Raw genomic sequence first — 18,957 nt, 5'->3', positions numbered from 1 at the left:
CAGCACTATGCAGCTAGCCAAAGCAGCCTTCAAAAATGGCAGCAAAATAAAGACATTTCCAAATATACAAAGGCTGAGAGTGTCCCCAACAGCATCACCCTGCAAGAAAGGTGGAGGGAACTCCTGCATAGCCAGGGGAGATGACTTCACAGGGAGTCCTGAACTGTCCGCACCCAAGCAGAGAACCCAGAAGCTGGGAAGATTGGTGTGTGGGTAAAACCAGTGGTGGGAAGGGGCCCTCTCTGTCTAGAGGGCGTCTGTGAAGGCTCCAGGGACAGCCCACTTTGTGGTGAACTGCCCGGCGCTCCCCAACATCAGGGCCAGAGCAGCTGCGCTCCCTGGACAGTGCTTGGGCAGGGGGCAGGGGACCTTCAGGCCGATTAGAAGAGTGAAGTAACACCACTCTCCTCCATGAGCCAGACGCACGTATGTGCTGAGCCTTTGTCAGGAGAATCATTGTGGGAAGTGAATTTGGACGGTCACAGGAGGTGAAACTAGCCAGAAATAATTGGGGAAAATGGAAATACCCCTTCAGTAGCATCATGCAACTTGAAGTGTTTCGGAGAGATTTTAAAACGTTAAGTGTGACACTGGTGCTCTGAAGTCCTTAAAACATCTCTGAGAGGAGTCAAGACTGAACGGAAAGCTCAACATTTTTTTATTTTATTTTTTTATTTTTTTTTTATTGTTGGTCGTTCAAAACATTACACAGTTCTTAATACATCATCTTTCACAGTTTGATTCAAGTGGGTTATGAACTCCCAACTTTACCCCGTATACAGATTGCTGTTTCACATCAGTTACCCTTCCATTGATTGACATATTGCCTTTCTAGTGTCTGATGTATTCTGCTGTCTGTCCTATTCTCTACTATCCCCCCTCCCCTCCCCTCCCCTTTTCTCATCCCTGTTTAATGTAAATCTTCTTCTCAAGCTCTTCGTCCTTACCCTAAAGCTCAACATTTTGAAGATAACAGTTCTCCCGAGGTGACTTGTGGAGTGAACACTGTGCAGACAAGATCTTAGGGGCTGGTTTTTGGTAAAAATGGATAAACTGGTTTTAAAATGTATTGATAAATGCAGATGACCTAGAAGCTCTGTTCTGGGTTGAATTCTGTCTACTCCCCACCCTTCATTTATATGTAGAAGTCCTAACATGTGACCTTAAGAAGGGGGAGACTGAACAGAGACCTTGTCCATGTGATGATGAGTGCAGAACTCTGCCAGCCAAGAGATACCCAGGGCCACAAGCCCCTGGGATGGGGAGAGAGACCCAGAGCAGGCTCTTCCCAGCCCTGAGAAAGAATGACCCTGTCAGCACCGTGGGTGTCACCGTTGTCATCTCCCAGGACTGTGAAACAGCACGCTTCTGCTGTTGGAGCCGTTGGCTTTGTGGTGCTTGTCGTGGCAGACCTGCTAGACGAGAACAGTACCAAAACAGTTTTGAAAAATGACAAAACAAAAATAGAGAATTATACTTCTTCCTTCGTGGCTTACATAAGGTAAATTAGGACCGTGTGGTGCTGGGACAGACCTAGATGTGAGGCCATGAGAAGAGCAGCGGAAGGTGGGCACTGGAACAAGTTCATATTCTTATGGGGAAAGGAGCCTTGACCTCTACCCTCTTCCAAACTCAAAAGATGACTTAAAATGGAAATCTAAAAGTTTGAGCTATGAAATATGTAGAAGGAAACATCTTGAATATGCTGGGATAGGCCAGGGTTTCTTAGGACACAACACACCAACAGTAATGCAAAAAAAAAAATTGACACTTTGTTCCTCATTTAAATTAAAGAGTTGTGCTCTTTGAAACACTGTGTAATAGAAAGGCAAGTCACTGTGCATGGAAGATGTTTGCAGTATGTGTATTTGCAAAAGCACTGTTCACGAAGTAGAGTCTCTTACAGCTCAAATAAGAAGCTCATGCAAATGATAGGCGGAACAGTGAGCAACATCCAACTATGAAGACAAGGAGTGTGCATCTCAGGAGATGCCTTGCATCATCAGTCACCGGGGAAATGTGGGTTAAGACCACCTAAAAAGTCCCGTGGTATCACGCTGGGGATGTGGCTTAGTGGCAGAGCGTCTGCACACACAAGGCCTTGGGTTCCATCCCCACCATGGCAAAAGAAAACAGAAAACAGTCTCATGATGTCAAGTGTTGGCAAGGACCTGGAGTATAGCTACATGGGTGGAGTGGTACACCCATCTTGGAAAATAGTTCTGCTCTTAGGTACTGATCCAAGAGAAATGGAAGTGTGTCCCTGAAAAGACCTGAATGCAAGTATTCTTAGCACCTCCATTCCTCTCAGATAAAACTGGAACCAACCCAAATGTCCATCAGCATGTAACAGTCAGATGATAGCATACTAATAATCAGAAATAAAAAGGAAAAAATTGCCTTCCCTATAACAAGAGGGGTGAACCTGAAAACACTGGAAAAGGCTCCTTTTGATATGATTTAATACGTATTAGATTATAGAAAGAGGAAAATATGCTGTGGGGACAACACAGATGAGTGGTTGCTCAAGACTGAGCAGAGGCATGTGGAGAGGTGCAGCAGTGCCCGGGGACATTTCTGTGGTGACGAGAATGTCCCAAGTCTGCATTTGTCTGTGCTCATACAGGTGCAGTGGCCATTTATTGTGTAGGAACTGTAGCTCCATAAAGTGCATTTTAGTAGTAAAGAAAGCAAAGGACCAAGGGAACCAGTGTGTGACAGGTGCTAGGCTTCAGGAGTTCCTCCCTGGGACTGCGGCTGGTGGGAGCTCGTGGCTCTGGGAGTGTCAGGAGTTCCCACCGTTGCTGCACACGGGAGCTGCCTGGAGGGCTTGTGCTGAGACTTTGGTGCCCAGAGTTCTCATGCATTTGTTCAGGGCTCTCCAGGTGATGCCACTGTGTAGTGAGGTTGAGGGCCCCTGGTCTTGGCGGGTTCTGAGCTCTCTGAAGGAGTGTTGCAAAATGCAGTCCTCCTGCATACTAGTTGCTCCCTGAGGTGTATCATTCTTTGTCCTCCTGTCCCCGGGGAAAGAAGCAGCTTAATAACAAAGCTGAGTTGCACAAAACACTGTGGAAACCAGTGCCACCTAAAGATGAATGTCCCACAGTAGTGTAAGACTTAGAATTTGCTGTGTGGGGCAAAGGTCGGAAGAGAATGGCAGGAGGACACCAGCTTGAGACAGCTGAGGACACTGGCACAGGCTGCGAGCCAGGAAGTCAGAGTTCTGTTTGGACTTTGTTGGAGGTAAGAGGTCACTACATCCAGCTCCTTGAGTGTGCTCAGGAGACACTGCATCCTACGGCACTGCTGTTTCTCATGTTCTCATGACAGGCAGGCCACCTGGCCTCAGGTTTCCTTGTGTCATGCCCACCACAGTACCACATGTGGCCACAGCTCTTCAGCTCCACGTGAGGTAGCCTAGACTTTCTGAAGTTCAGAACCACCAGAGGCTGACTGGGGTCCTGTGGTCTGTCTGCCTGTTGACCCTTCCCCTTCCCTGTGGGGCAGGGAAGGGAGTTAGTCTCATGAGGAGACCCCGGCTGCTGCCTCTCTCCATGATGCTCTTTCATCTGCAGTAGTCTTCAGGTGGTACATGCAGGGAGCCAGGGCTCGACATGCCAGGTGAACGCTCTACCTGGGCCACCCCCAGCCCATCCCCCAGCTCTCTGAGCTGGCCGTCAGGTATCCTGGGTGGCAGCATCCCTAGATGGACCACCACGCCCACGCTGGCCGTTCACTTCTGTGGCAGGCCTGGTGGCACGTGAGCCTGCTGTTGAGGGACTGCTGTGAATGTGTTTTTAGAGTGTGGTCCAGACTTGGCTGAGGGCGCTCCTCTCCCTCACACTGCGTTTCTGCCCTCTTTGAGGTTTTGTCCTCCATGTCCACCATGCAATGTGAGCACAGCAGGATGACCCAGGCCTACCGTGCTGCCCCTGGCTCAACTCCCTACGGTGGCGAGCCAGGGCCACACCTGCATGATTGCACCATGAGCTCCTGACCTGCGCTCCTGGGGAACGCGAAGGGGCAAGTTCGTTCTCTTTCTTCCATTTGCTTCCGAAGGCCAAAGCCCATTTGCTTAAACCAGGCTCCTTGTCTTGCTGTGCTGTCACCACGGGAGAGCCCCAAGCTTGGCTCTGTGGGAGCTCCAAAGCTCATGACTCAATGTGCTCTGGGTCCAGAATCAGCTCCCAACATGTCGTATAGAGAAACAGACAGCTTCCTTGTTTTATGAAGTGCTAACAGAAGAAAGCCCGTAAGGTCCTAATGGCTCTCCCCTGCCACGCACCTTGGCCCTATGGCAGTGAACTGGCAGGAAGTAGCAGATGGGCTCAGCCCCCGCCCCCGTGGGGTTGTCGCACTGAGTCTGCATTTCCTGCTGAGCTTGACAGCCAATGGCCCCAGTGTGTGGTGGTGCGTGTCTGGTGTTGTAGACACTGAGGCCTTTCTATAGAGTCTCTTCTGTCCCCTGTTGGTGATGCAACAGTGTGGACTTGAGACGCTGGCCCAGGAGCACCTTCCTCAGTTCCCCCTCAGTGCCACTGGCCTCTGATCTGTAAGAACTCTTCCTTTATCCCTGTTTCCTGATTAAATTTCAGTTTTCAGCAAGTGATTTCATTTCCTTTAAAGAAAATCTTACCTATTTGAAACACCTCAGAATTCTACCTTTTTTTTTTAAGGAAGAGGTGTTTTTCTTGCACTGAATAATAAATGCTAAATACTTTATTTCTCACTTGTCAGAAAAAGCTGGTGTTTGAGAAAAGTTTGCAGTTTTCCCCCTGCAGAATGGAAGGGTAACTTTGGCCTGTGAAGAGTGTCCTCGTTTTCCCCTGCTCTCATGAGCTGCCCACCTCCTGCCAGCTGACCACATGGATGTCACTGGCCACCACCACCACTCACAGCACCCTGACTGAGCTTTCCCTGTGTTCCCCAGGCATGGCCGTCCATTCTGTAGTCACAGTCCCTTTGAAGCAGGCCCTGTCACCCCATTTTACACATGAGGTTTAGTGACTTGCCCAAGGCCGGGCTCCCGCTGGGCTGTGCTCACCGTCCTGTCTGCATGCCGCCTGCCTCCCAGCACCCAGCCCTCACATTGCTCTTTCCTCACCAAATACCACATGGCCCCTCACTCGTCTGCCTCAACTCTATTCGCTGTCCTCCCCTTCACCCACCACCCTTCTCCAGGGAGGCCTTCCTTGAGCTCCTGCTCTGTGGTTTATTCCCTGGCTAAATAAATCAGGAGCCCAGACCAGCCTCCATTGGGCTCAGGGCTGCGTTGGCATCCAGGTCACAAGTTCTCAGGGACTGGCGAGGATCTGCTTTCAGTTCCTTACTGGCCCCTTTTGAGGGCTCCCCTTGTCTTCACCCCAGTGCCAGCAGCAGGCTCTTCCCCAGACTCTCCTGGTTAGTGTGCAGCGTGTCACTGGAGGAGCCTTGGAGGGGCACTTGGGAGGGGCAGAACCCAGGGTCTACCCTCAGAGTGGCCGACCACTACTCTTGCTGTGCTGAGACATGAGTTTCCTTTCCCCAAACTGTCCAGGACCAATAATTCTATAAAATATGGTCTGAAGTGAATTACCAGAAAAATAAAATATTTAAAAAGATAGAAATTGAAACCCAGATTTTATCACAAAATCCAGCAGACGTGGCCAAAGTATCAAGTTGCCAGCCATTTTGCAGCTCGTCCTCTCAGGGTCCACTGCTGTGAGCTGCAGTGGTCTCCAGACCCACTTGTTAGATGAATGGCCACAGGGAGGGCGCTGGCTTCTGAGCCTTATGTTCCCTTTCTGTACAGAGGAGCCGGTAATGCCTGGCCTTGCAGAGCAAATCCTCAGAGACTGAGACTGCCCGGGGCGCTGCCAGGCCTCCTCTCCTCTCATGCCCAGAGGAAATCATACGAATTAGATGATGCCAGCTAATTTTCTCTTTGTCTTGGTATTGGTGAGCCTGAGCACCATTACCAACAAGTAATGGTTGTCCTAGCAAGTCTGTCACCAAGGACCTCTGGAAGAGAGGGCTGTGGAGTTCAGAACATGGGGCTCACTGCTGCTGCACTCTTTGCTTTTAGGCCTTTTCAATAAACTAAGGAAATATTGTATTTTGGGGAAGAGAAAAAATATACCATCAGTTCATATTAATGTTTGTATTTTAAATATAAAATTAACTGATTAGATTTTTTTAAGGCTGAAAATCGTGGTTGCCAATGACATCACTTGCTCATTTGCTTTCAATATGCAAATAATGATTCAAAAATAATAATATTAGGGCTGGGGATGTGGCTCAAGCAGTAGCATGCTCGCCTGGCATGCATGTGGCCCGGGTTTGATTCTCAGCACCACATAAACAAAGATGTTGTGTCCGCCGAGAACTAAAAAATAAATATTAAAAAAAAAATTCTCTCTTTCTCTCTCTCTTTAAAAAAAAAAAATATATTAATGGCCATCACTGAGGCTCAAAGTACTAGGTGTGGTATGGGTCCCCGCCGTGGCTGTGATATAGGATCTGTCTCACTAGGGGCACAAAGCCAAAGCATTTCCCATTAGAGGAAGTCATTTCTCTTTGTCGTATGTCTTTTTTTTTTCTTTCTTTCTTTCTTTCTTTCTTTCTTTCTTTCTTTCTTTCTTTCTTTCTTTCTTTCTTTCTTTTTTTTAAAGAGAGAGAATTTTTTTTTAATATTTATTTTTTAGTTTTCGGTGGACACAGCATCTTTGTATGTGGTGCTAAGGATCAAACCTGGGCCGCACGCATGCCAGGCGAGCGTGCTACCACTTGAGCCACATCCCCAGCCCTCGTATGTCTTTTTAGATTAATTTGTTTCAGTTTGGAATTTCAGAAAATTATATAAAACATACATAGATTCATTCCAAAGTTATAGAACTGTAAAAACAGGTCTGCTGGTGGGCAGGGTCTCATTCCTGTTTCTTCCAACTCCATCCTCCTCTCCCTGTGGGTAACTGGTATTTTTTTTTATTTAATGTTTTATTATTTCTCAGATTAACTTATTAATTTGTTCATTCCCCTCCCCTGGGATTCAAGGCCAGGGCTTCACACATGTGAGGCAGGTGCTCTAACCCTGAGCCACAACAAGCTCCATTTCAACTTTTTAAGTTCTGTATATATTAAAATGTTAATCTTTTGCAAATATCTTAGTCTGTGATGTCTTACAAATAATTTCCCCAATTTTCATTTTCCTCTTTTTCTAAAATGTAGTCAAATTATAAAACCTTTTCCCTTTTGTTTCTGGATTTTTGAATCATAATTGGGAACTTTTCCTGCTTCCTGTGTAGAGAAGGCATTCACTCATGTTTTCTTCTAGTATTAGTATTTTTTCACTGTTTAAATTTGCAGCTCACGTTCATTTGGAGTTGACCCTGTGAACAGTGTTAGGAAGAGATCTTCTTTTATCATTTTTTATTTATCATTTTTTATTTGCCTATTCAGTTGCCCCAACAACTGAAAGAGTAAAAAGAAAATAAAGTATCAGTTTTGTTGATGTCTTTTTAAATGTTTCTGGACTGATGGGGGGGTGGTTAATGTAATTGTGCCAGCATGTTGTAACACTGGGTGAAGAAATCAGGAGGCGAGAAAGGGCGTCCATCCTCTCTGGCCCAGACTAAACTGTCTGTCCTCTTTCTCTAGGTGAATGAGCTGGATGGCATCCCGCTGATCCTGGACAGCTGCAACATCGATGACAGTAACCCCTGTATCCTTGCATGTGAGTCCCAGGCCAGTTCCTGGCCAGTAGTCTTAGCCAACAACTGGCCTGCTGGCTTGTGTCTGAAAACCTCACCACCCTACAAACTTTGCACATCGTGAGCTCATTCTCCCAGGGCAGCAGGGTATCCTGAACTAGTGTGTCACTGAAATGCTTGGAAACTCTAGGGCAGAGGCTTCTCATTCCAAGACCCTGTGTGACTTGTCACCAGTGCTACCTGGCCAAGAGCATAAGTATGGTCCTTATGGCAAATATGAAAATGCTCATGGTTTTTTGCTGTAGAAATTCTGAGGATTCCATCAGTTGGAAAAACTGCTTGAGTTGCTATTTGGAAACATGTGACCATGAGGGCACCCTGTCTTCATAGCAGCAGGGAGCAGTTTCTCTGCCCCATAGTTGTCATTTTAGAGGGGCTCTTACAGCAGCGCTGGCTTTTACCCTTCCTGGGTCTGCCGTGCCTTCTGGAGTCTGCCCTGCTCATCTCCTTTACTTTACCACGCAGTTGTACCATACCAAACCGATCAGTACAGAGGTGGGCACCCAGGGCCCAGGACACACACAGCCTGCTCAGGTTCTAGGTAAAATCCACCATGTAATTTTAGGAATTTCCCTTGTGAAAGTCAAGCCCAGCCCTGGCGCCTTGCCCCATCTCCACCAGGCCCTGTGCTTTTGTGTATGGGGTTGGGGTAAAAGTAGGACTTGGGGAGTGTGTCCCACAGGAAGCAGTAAGGAGCCCAGCCTAGAACTGCAGAGACAGCTCTCCACAGTGAGATGCCAAGAGAAAAGGAGCTGGTGGAAATCACGTGTTTCAAAGTAAGCAGATTAAGGAGTGCTAACAACTGGTGATGGAGATGCTGCCATTCCCGTGGCAATAGGAGAAGTCTTAACAGTGAAGGGCTGACAAGGTGCTGAGGAGGCCCTCAGGATACCGTGACATTAGTTCCCTGCTTTGTGTGGTCACCAGACTATGCTCATCAGCATTTTTCTTTTTAAAGCCTAAAGAAGAAAGTTGGGGGATAACATCCAGTTCAGGGAAGTGGGGCTGTATGTCCATCTGCACTGCAGATGGTGTTCTCCAAGGAAATCTCACCCACAGCTCACTTTCTCCCTTTGGTACTGGGGGTTGAACCCGGGGTACCTAACCACAGAACAGCCTCCCCAGCACACACATGCACGTGCGCGCGCACACACACACAGACACACACAGACACACACACACACACACACACACACACACACACACACACACACACCGCCTTTTTAAATTTTGAGACAGGATCTTGCTAAGTTGCTGAGACTGGCTTCTAACTTGTGATCCTTCTGCCTCAGCCTCCCAAGCCATTAGAATCACAGGCGTGCGCCACCGTCCCCTGCCACAGTCCACTTTTATTGACTTTCCAGTGAATAGGGTCTTTGTCAGTTGTCTTTGACTTTTAGCAAAAATGAAAAAGTCAAGAGGCCGTCACACAGAGATGCCCATTCTGCTGGGCGGAGCCCTGCTGGCCATGGCCTGGCCCTTGCTCTGCTTGAGGTGCTCACTTGGGAGGTACATGTTCCAGTCTCACTCAGGTCCACACAGGCAACCTTGGCTGAGGCTGCAGCCCCGTGGAGCACAGCACTGCAGTCACCCCCATTTTGTAGCTGAGTCTTGGTGACTTGTCCCATGGTGCACTGGTCCTCACTGCTGGCAGCACCTGCAGAGGCCATGTTAGCACATTCCTGCAGCTGAGACCTTGGGAGTTGGTTGTCCAGGTGATGACAAGAAGCATGGGAGGCCCCAGATGTCCCCCACCCTTGAGGAAAGACAAATGTCACGTGGTGCATTGACCACCAGATGTGTCGAATGATTCCTCTTGATGTCATGTCACATGTCATGTGTGTACTAAGGTGAGATACATCCTGAAGTCCAGAGCATGGGGAGCAGGGTGGGGGAGTGTCAGAGGGCGATGCAGCCCGGGCAGGCCTGGAACCTGCACAAAGGCTCATGGGATCATACTGGGCGACCCCCCCAGGGCAGCCACACACAGCTTTCCACGCAGTCTCTGTCCTGCTCACAGCAGCCTCCTGAGCTGCCCAGTGACCCCCTGTTACTTCTCACCTCCAGCCATGCTTTGCCCCCCTGTTCCCTCTTTTATTTTTATTCATGGAAGTAATGCATTTACCTGGCTTTTTATAATTGCCAAAAACATGTAGTGAGGGAGCAGTGCCTCTGCTCCCCCCAGGACACATTCAGTTTACTCTCTCTTGTCTCTCTAGTGGTATTTTATTGAGGTTTCCTGGTAGATCACCTTCTAAGATGATCTGTTGTGATTTGAGCCTCATCTCTTGGGTGCCACTCTGTCACCTCCCACAGTGGTGAAGACTCATATCCCCACTTTCTCTCACCCACCATTCATACAAGCCAGCATCTTCTAAACTGTGTGTTGGTGTTTAATTGTGTGTGTGTGTGTGTGTGTGTGTGTGTGTGTGTGTGTGTGTGTGTGTGTGTGTTTGCACACGTGTATGCCAGGGTGCCAGGGAAAGCCTCCTGCATTTTTGTGCCCCGGGTTCTCTCCTGCTGTCTTGGCGGCTCCTGTGTATTCTAGGCAGAAGCTCTCTGTCCTCCTCACATGTTGCCGGTGTGTTCTCCTCCTTGTTGTCTCTGTTGTTCCTGGGAGTGATGGAGTCCTCGTGCTGATGAGCTGTGAGCTGGGATTCGTCACCTGTCCTCCCCCTCTGCTCCCTACACTGCTGCTTTTCTCTTGGCCTTCCTGAGACTCCCTCTCTCGTTCTGGTTTTTGTCTGTGTTCTTGTCTTACTGGCATGTCCTCTGTTGCTTCCTCTTCTGTGCCACTTAATTGCTGGAGGGTCCCTAAGTACTCTGGAGCCCTGGAGGGGGTCTAGGTACTCTGGAGCCAAGAGCTCCCCCTCACTCTGATTTCTCCCCCAAGTAACCCCACCATGTATTCCTTCACTCCTTCAGTGTAGTGACACTCGCCTGGGCCTTGAGAGTTGCAGAGTGACTTCCAGGGAGGCTGTTGGGGCTGGGACCAGACTGGTACCAGTGATGGTGGTGACATGGAGCTCTGTCCTAAGTGTTGCCATAGTTCTGAATGTTATCTGCGCTCCTAACTCTAGAGCAGACCTCTCTTCAGGTGTCAGACCTGTGTACCTAACTCCCTGCGTGTGTTTGCGTGGTGTCTTGCACACATTCCCACGTCAGCAGGCCCAAGGTTAAGCAACATCTTGCCTGAAAACCGTCCCCTCCCTCTCAGCTGATGAGGGGAGGCTCTGTCACACGGCTTAGAGCCACAGCCTGGAGTTACCCTCCATGTTCCTCCTTTGTAATTCTCCAGCTACAGCGTCACCCGGCTGGGTTCTCCATATGCACATGTTCACGAGTGTATTGGGGAGAAGGGGTATAAGCTCGAGGAATTTCTCCCATGGGTTCTTTGTTTTGTGGATTAAGTATTACTTGGGTATTGATATTATTTTGAATTTGTTTGCTTAAGCCCATTCCGATAATTGACACCAGTCATATTTTAATTGAACTTTAGTTTCAAAGTTTGTGTTAAGAAGCAATAGTTATTTGGGGCGAGTGTGTGTGTTTATGTTTTTTTAATTTGTAGATGGACACAGTATCTTTGTTATTTTTATGTGGTGCTGAGGATAGAACCCAGGGCCTCACACGTGGGAGACAAAGGCTCCACCACTGAGCTACAACTCCAGCCTCTGGGCGAATGTTTTAGTCAGCTTTTCTGCTGCTGTGAACAAAAGATCTGATAAGAACAATTTTGGAAGAAGGAAAGTTTATTTGGGGCTCACAGGTTCCGAGCCCACAGTCCATGGACAGTCAGTTCCATTGTTCTGGGCCCTAGATGAGGTAGAAGATCATGGTGGAAGAGTGTGGTGGAAGAAAGCAGCTCAGGATGACAATCATGTCCTCAAGCGGGGAGACACATCTCCTCTCAGCCTGGCAAAATACAAGGCCATCCCCAGCACCCTTCTCCTTGGGCCCCACCCAGCCACCTAGAGTTTCCACCCACATCACCCACTCAGTGCAGGGTTAGGCTGGTTCTCTCCCCACTCCTTCCACCTCTGCACGTCCTGGCATTGTCGCACACGCACACGTTAGCCTTGGGGGACACCTCACATCCATCCTTCTCGTGACTCTTGTTGGACTGAACCTCTGTATGAGTGGGTGCACCCGAGACATGGGAGGGTGGTTGGAGCAACTGCCCTTTCCAGTAGCCTGAGCATTTTCTGTGGAAGGCAACAGGGCCTGAGGTTGGATAGCCATCTGTTTCCTTGGGAAATCTGCAGACAAGGCTACAAAAGATGGCCTTTCTTGTCCCCCAGGGCGAGGAATGGGGAGTCAGCCTGTCTGAGCAGCGCTGGCAGCCCTCAGGTGGGGAGGACCGAGGGTTTCTCTTAGCCTCGGGGCTTTCTGGTTGGGGTGGGGGGAGCTTGTCTCTGGAGGCCTGCCCGGGGTGCTCCTGTTTCAGGGCCGGGAGCGCAGGCAATGCCCAGCTGTTCACTCGCCCTGCTCACTTTGGGTCACCCACAGTAATGACAGAGGAGCCAGTGCCATCGGAAAATTCCAGCTTCATCACCACAGAGTCTATTTCTTATTTGTCAGTTTATTGTGGCAAGTGGGATTTTTTTGTTGTTGTTTCCAAATAGAAACAGCTGAACTTTATTTGAAATGTTTTTTTTTCATTCTTTTTTGATCTGTTTTGATCAGTTGTCCTTGATGTGGGTTTCTTTATATATATATTTTTTTTTATTGGGGGGATGAGGCAGGATAAGGATGGAGTGAGAGCCCAAATGGGTTTTCTTGGTTTTTGTTTTTCTCTTCTTGTTCTTTTTTATATTGAAGGACTTCATTTGTAAGAAAATAAAATTAATTTGCATAGAATCCACCCCACAAGCTGAGAGTTTGCAGGAATAGTGCTCAACAGCCTTTTCCTCTGACCTGAGCCAAGGTCGCTGGCCTAGTAGTAAGGGCATCTATACAGGCAGACAGCCCCAGATCAAGCTTGGTCACTTGTTGACCCTGGAGCACCTCTGGTGACCTCTGCATGGTCAATGATTTGCCTGCCAGCTGGCTGTGGTGACCGAAGTGTCATGGTGTTTATAAAGGGCCATGTGTATTCTTATACAAGTCCTGCCACAGCTGCTCGCCTCACGAGGAAGCCTATGGGTCAGTGGAGGGACTCCTGGAGAGTCAGGAGCAGGTCCACATGGCACAGCACAGGCCACAGTCCAGAGGAAGAGGAGGGCCTTTCCCTCCATCACATCCACAAGGGGCAGGGGACCTGCGGCTCTGCCTTCTACCAGTCAGAACTGTTGGTTCAATCCATGGATGACAATCAAATCATTTCTGAGCTTTGTCTCATTGTCCCTCACATTAGCTTTTGGGGAACACCTCATATCTAAATGGTAACACAGGTGAAGGGAGCAGATGGCCTTCGGCATGCGGTTTGTGTACAGTGCACTCGAGGACTCATGGTGCACACTGACAGTGCTTGCACTCTATCCCTGTGTCTCTTTGCTCCTGTACTCTAAGTGCTTCCCCCACGTGGGACCCCTACGTGTCTTTTGAAGCCAGCTTTTCTGGATGAGAATACCACATCTTGACAAGACAGGTATTTTAGAATAAACATAGAAACATGGCTTGTTCTGAGCTCTTCTTGATGGGCACCTGGCTTGTGACTGAGCCTGCCATGCAGTGCCAGGCAGAGGCTGTCAAGACATATTCACCCCCGCGGGCTGGTGCCAATGCCTAGATCCAGTGTGGTTTGTGAGGGCCGTCCACAGCCGTGCACAGCCAGGCGCTCACCCATCCTTTCTGGGGCCATCTCGAATGGTCTTAGGAAATTTTTCTTTTGGAGTCAATCTTGCTTCTTTGGATGGAAGGACTCCTCAGTTGATCCCTGCATCCTCAGGGTTATGCATCTGTAAACACTGAATGCTTGCTCAGTGTTGAACTGACGCAAATTATAAACTAGATAACCTGTTGATACAGTTTTGCTTTAAAATCCTAAACTTTCTGGTGTGGCTTCCATGGATTTTTTTTTTTTTTTTTTTTTTTAATGCTACAGATTGATTCTCTTTTACCGTCGCCTACTGTGATCGGAGATAGTGTGTAAGTGAAATCTTTCTGTCCCCTGAAAGCAAACCAGTGGCACTCAGGAGGCAAGTCCATGGAGTGGTGGAAGGCAGCGAGCAGGTGTGCTGACTCTGCTCCCAAGGGCCCGCCACGCGGAAAGGACGCCATTGCCCACAGCCTTCCGGCTGTCCTGGTGGGGGAGCAGGGTGTGTGCACCCACCGAGTGGCTCTTAGCTTTCAGTTTGGGCTCCTCGTTTTCCTACATCTCTAGACTCACTGAGAATCTCTGCTGTGTACAGACAGGTGTGCAACCTGCATGTCTGAAATGGCCTCCGCAGTGACCCATGGCAGCCTGGTTGGCATCCTTCCACTTCACCTCAGGCCATGGCGGTCCTGCACAGCCCTTCCTTTGCTCTCTTCACTCCCCGGCTCTGGGGTCAGTGTGCACTCTGCTTGGTTCCCCTGCACCAGGAGCACATCTTTCAGAGGTGGCAGGCTGTGGGCACATGCTCAGTCAGGGAGACAGCTGCCTCACCTTCGTTGTCACCCGCCTGGGCAGGTCAGGCAGATGCCTGTGCACAGATTGGCACAAAGCTGCTCCCTGGCTTTGACATGACACCATGCTTTCTGGAGTTCATTGCTTAGTGGTTAAGTGGTTACTTTATGTCTGAAGGGCCATCATGAAATTTATTTGAAAACAACCTTTGCACAATTTATTGCCTTAGTTCATGTCCTGAAGGATCTGCTCCTTGTAACCAAGTGACATAGCTGACATTGCAGTCTGATGTCTTTGATGGGATGCATCCCCAGCTTGCTTGCTTTCTTAAAAATTGCATAGCCTGAATTTTAATGAAAGCACACTGGAAATCCACTCCAAGATAATGTCTCCTTGATTGTCTTCCAGTGGTAAATTTACTGTCCTAAGGAAGTATTTTTAATTAGAAACTGTTTTCAAAGTCATTTTCCCAGTGTGTCTGCAGTGGCCTCCTGTGCACCGTTTCTGTGGTGTTTATCGGTTCGAGGAGCTCAGCACAGTAGAGGGAGTGCTCGACTGTGTTTTAGAAATTTTATACCTGACTTTCAAGATGAGGCCATAAAGTAGTCCTTCAGACCCTGACCCTCGCAGGCTGCCTGCACTGTCCACCTCAGCATCCAGCGCCCACTTACTACTCCTGAAACCTGCTTAGTGCCCACAGCCATGGCACTCCCTTGTCCCCAGTTGGCCGTAGGTGGAGTGCAGCCATGGTGTTTTACGTCGCCTGGGCAGCTGTCTGGACATAGCAGTCCCCAAGGTGAGGCTGGCCTTGGAGGAGCTGGTGCACAGGGTGGAGCGAGGGGCTCCACTGCAAACCGCAGGAGCCCCTGGCCACTTGCTGTGCTTACAAAGCACTAGGACACCTTTTCCCCTGCCTCCCGAATTGCTGGGACCGGAGACAGGGCATCTCACAAGCTGGGCAAGCACTCTCCCCCGAGCTGCGCCCCCAGCCCTTGATCTGTTTTCTGATCAAGGTAGTTATTGGCCAGTTTTTCTTTTTTGCATTAATTTTCTTTATCATGAACAGTAATTTGGAGATATGTTTAGGAAATTAATAGATAACTTTTGGAATTACCATACTTTCAAGACACTGTCACATAAAATGATCAATTTTATAAATTGGGTAGCTCAAGTTTGGCAAAGGGAAATGTTAGCAAGTAACCCTGACTAACTGTCGGAATTTTTGCCTAAAGTGACCTTAGTCAAATACAACAGAGACAGGTGTGCTCAGAACAGAGGTGTGTCGTAGCTGCTCAGCATGGCTCAGTAGTAACTCCTCGACGGTTTTATTTTGGAACCATTATTCTTAGCCATCTTGTATTCTACAATTACTATTCTAGGACCAACACATTAAAAAAGGAAAAGAACTCTGTCGGGTCTGATCCTTTCTGGGCCTTAAGAAGCAGGCACTCGTTAATTCCTTTCGAGTAAATTATAAAGACTCTATGAGTGTCACACCCAGGGCCCACTGAATTACGGAAGGTGCCACCCCTGGCCAGTCTGATTGGAGAAGTGGGTCATTAAACACCACTTACCAGATGGTGCTGAGGGTCAGCAGCACAATGAACAAGGGCCTGACTCACCGCAGAATTCGAACCTCTTCTGGTGAGCAGCTCTGAGGAACTTGAAGGGAATCCAGAGTTCTGCTTCTCTGTCTGAAGTTGACTGTCTTGTGAGAAGTGCACGCCTCTCCTTGCTTAAGGGCATTCTCTTCTTGGGCTTTTATGGATGCATGTCATCCCTTCATTGGACAGAGGTTTAAAATGTAGAAGTGAAGTTGCCTTCTACTATGCTCAACTTTTTAACTCTCACCATCCTTGGGTCTGGACATCTTAGAGACAGAGACAGTAGACTGTGACCCCATGGCAGCAGGCATTGCCAATGTGGCTTCTGATCCTGGCCATGCTGAGCAGTCAGCCTGTTACCGTGCAACAGGAGCAGTAGGTTGTGTGAGCTGCCTGGAAAGTTGGCACGGAGCAGACAGGTGTGTGCTTCATGGTAACAGCACAGTGGAAGCAGGCCTGTGCTGCGGGAGTCTCCCAAGCTGGTAGCTGCCAAGAAGGCAAGGAAGGAGGTGGACACCCCTGGGGACAGGGCCCCAACCCTGCACTCTGGCCGGTTCAAGGAGTGTGTGTGTCAAGAGTGCTTTTGCGGGCTGGGGTTGTAGCTCAGCGGTTGAGCACTCGTCTCTCACGTGTGAGACCCAGGGCTCGATCCTCAGCACCACATAAAAATAAATAAACCAAAAGAAGATATTGTGCCCATGTATAACTAAAAACATATTTTTTTTTTAAAAAGTGCTTTTGCAAGAGAATCTTGTCTTTAGTTCTGAAAATTAGTGTAAGCTTATATTCCCACAACGGCTCACAGAACAATGCCTGTTCATTTCTGATCAAGATCTGCATATTCTGGTTAAAGGTTGGAAAAGCCTGTAGGAAATCAAAATATTCTTCAGTTTTGGGGAGATATTAAAGTCAATATCAATCTAAGGCACTCAGCTGTTCCTTTCCTGGAGCCCTGTAGGAACCCGTGCAGCTCTTAAGAGTGTCTTCTGCGTGTAATTAGGAAGCACCAGGAAGTCCTGATGGGTTTGCAGAAAATCAGTGACTGTGAAAATCCCCAGCTTCACCCTGCTGGGTTTCTGATGTAGAAAAGGGACCATACAATAAGGCAGGTACCTGAGCTGGGAACATGCTGCCTTTCTGGGGCATAGGGTTCTAGTGTCGGGAGCTATTGCCGGGTGCTGTCTACTGGGTAGAATCTGTGAGCTGCTCTGGCAAATCCCTGTCACGCTCTAAGTCCCAATTCAGTCATTCTCCTAATTTAAAAAGGATTATTTGTGCATATTTTGAAACATAATATGGGTATAGAAAAGTGAAGTTAATGCATAGGTGCAGTTTGCATATCATTCTAAGGTAAATGTCATGTAAATAGCACCCAGGTCAAGAAGCAGAGCCCTGCCAGGCTCCCTTAGCCTCAGCCATCTGAATTCTTCAGTCAGACCAGTGGAGCTGCGGACTTGAATGAAGGCCCCACACACAGAAGAGGCTTAGGAGGTAAAGCAGTTAGGTTGCTTTGGTCACTTTCAGCAGCTCCTTGCCCTAGATCTGTGGCACACCACTATGTGCGCAAAGGCTCCTAAGAGCCAGGTCAGGGAGCAGAAAGGTGTCTGTGCTCCGGACACCCGGGACCTGTCCTCCAAAGCTTGACATCAGGCTCTGGGCCGTGGAGGCCTTGGCTCTTGAACCTCCTGCTCCCTCTGGCTGAAGTGACTTCCAGAAGCTTAAAGGAACAGTGCTTCCCCTTATTTAATTTTTTTTCCTCTTTTGAGACCCAGACATTAAAGAAAGGACATTGAAAAACATCTGTATGTACAGGGAAAATTAGAAAGTGACCATGGACCTGTAGGTAAAGGCAAAATTCAGAGAACAACTGAGATCTTAAGTTGCCACCTTGAGCCGACCTTTGCCAGTGAGACGGCCTGAGCAGTTCCCTGGAACACCAAGCCCAGTGAGTGCAGCAGACACGGGAAGTTACCATAGGGTGAGATTCAGATGTTCAGATTGGAACACCAAGAAACAATCAGAAGACATAAAAGAAACAGTCACTGCAGCCTATTCAAAGGAAAAACATAAGCCCAAAGACAGAAGAACTAACTGCTGGACTGAGGCTTTAAAACAGGGTCTGAAGGATATTAGGGAACTGAAGGGACTGTGGAGAGAGCAGTGGCTCTGCCCAGCACAGGGGAGGGACAGAAACGGGGGCTGAGAACTTCCCTGAATGTGAATGTCTATGAAACTTAGTGAACTCCAAGTAAAAGGAGCTTGACAGAGACCTGGAGTCAGACTGGGAAGACAGAGAATCCTAAACGCCCAAGGGAGGAGTGACTCAGGAGTGTGCTCAGCGGGGTCTCTCCTCAGGAAGGAACTTGGAAAACCAGGAGACAGGGGCTGGCCTGGTGTGTTCACAGTGCCACGAGAACAGAACTGGCAACCGGCAATCCTGGAGCTGCCCAGACAGTCCTTCAGAGGGAGAGAGCACTTAGGAGGGACAAAACCTGAGGGAGTTTGGGACCCGGCCCTGCCCTGCTCTGCCCAGTGAGAAGTGTTGAGCTGACTGCTGCAGGAGAAGGCAGGAGTCACTAGCGGAACTCCAAGCTGTGTGCGGGACGGAGATACAGGTAAAGAGATGGGTAATTGGAAGAGCTGGTGCCATTGTAGCAGTGGGTTAGAACTGCACATTTTGCTTTCTACATGATTTAAGGAACTGATACATTTCAAAGAATTGTTAGTATATTAAGAAATACTAAATGTATTAGTATATATTTGAGAGAATACAATGTATCGGGATATAATTTTGTGACATTAACAGAAGGGGGAAAAAACGAAAGGGTTGGGGACAGAGCTGTAAAGGAGCAGAGTCATTGTATGTCATTGAAGTTAAACTGGTATAAATTCAAATTTGAATGTTGTCACCCCAGAATGTTAAGTGTGATCCCCATGGTAACCACAAATTAAAAAGCTGTGTTTAAACATGTCACTATAAAAAATGAACTGAACACAATAGAAGGTAGTAACACCAGAAGCAAGGGTCAAAAAGCTGAGAGTCGTATAGATATCT

At 48.4% G+C, this 18,957-nt stretch overlaps 1 protein-coding gene across 2 annotated transcripts in view; it reads left to right on the top strand.

Annotated features, from left to right (window-relative positions):
* Atxn10 (ataxin 10) overlaps positions 1–18,957 on the top strand; it is a 143,777-nt gene that overhangs the window by 110,055 nt on the left and 14,765 nt on the right. For both annotated transcript variants that reach the window (XM_078052542.1, XM_078052543.1), the window contains exon 10: positions 7,636–7,699. In XM_078052542.1, the coding sequence (XP_077908668.1) occupies positions 7,636–7,699 (64 nt within the window). The remainder of the gene's footprint in view (positions 1–7,635; positions 7,700–18,957) is intronic.

This window comes from Ictidomys tridecemlineatus, chromosome 6 (genome assembly GCF_052094955.1).
Source record: "Ictidomys tridecemlineatus isolate mIctTri1 chromosome 6, mIctTri1.hap1, whole genome shotgun sequence".
NCBI classification, from domain to species: Eukaryota; Metazoa; Chordata; class Mammalia; order Rodentia; family Sciuridae; genus Ictidomys; species Ictidomys tridecemlineatus.
This window is presented reverse-complemented; position numbering and strand designations above follow the sequence as displayed.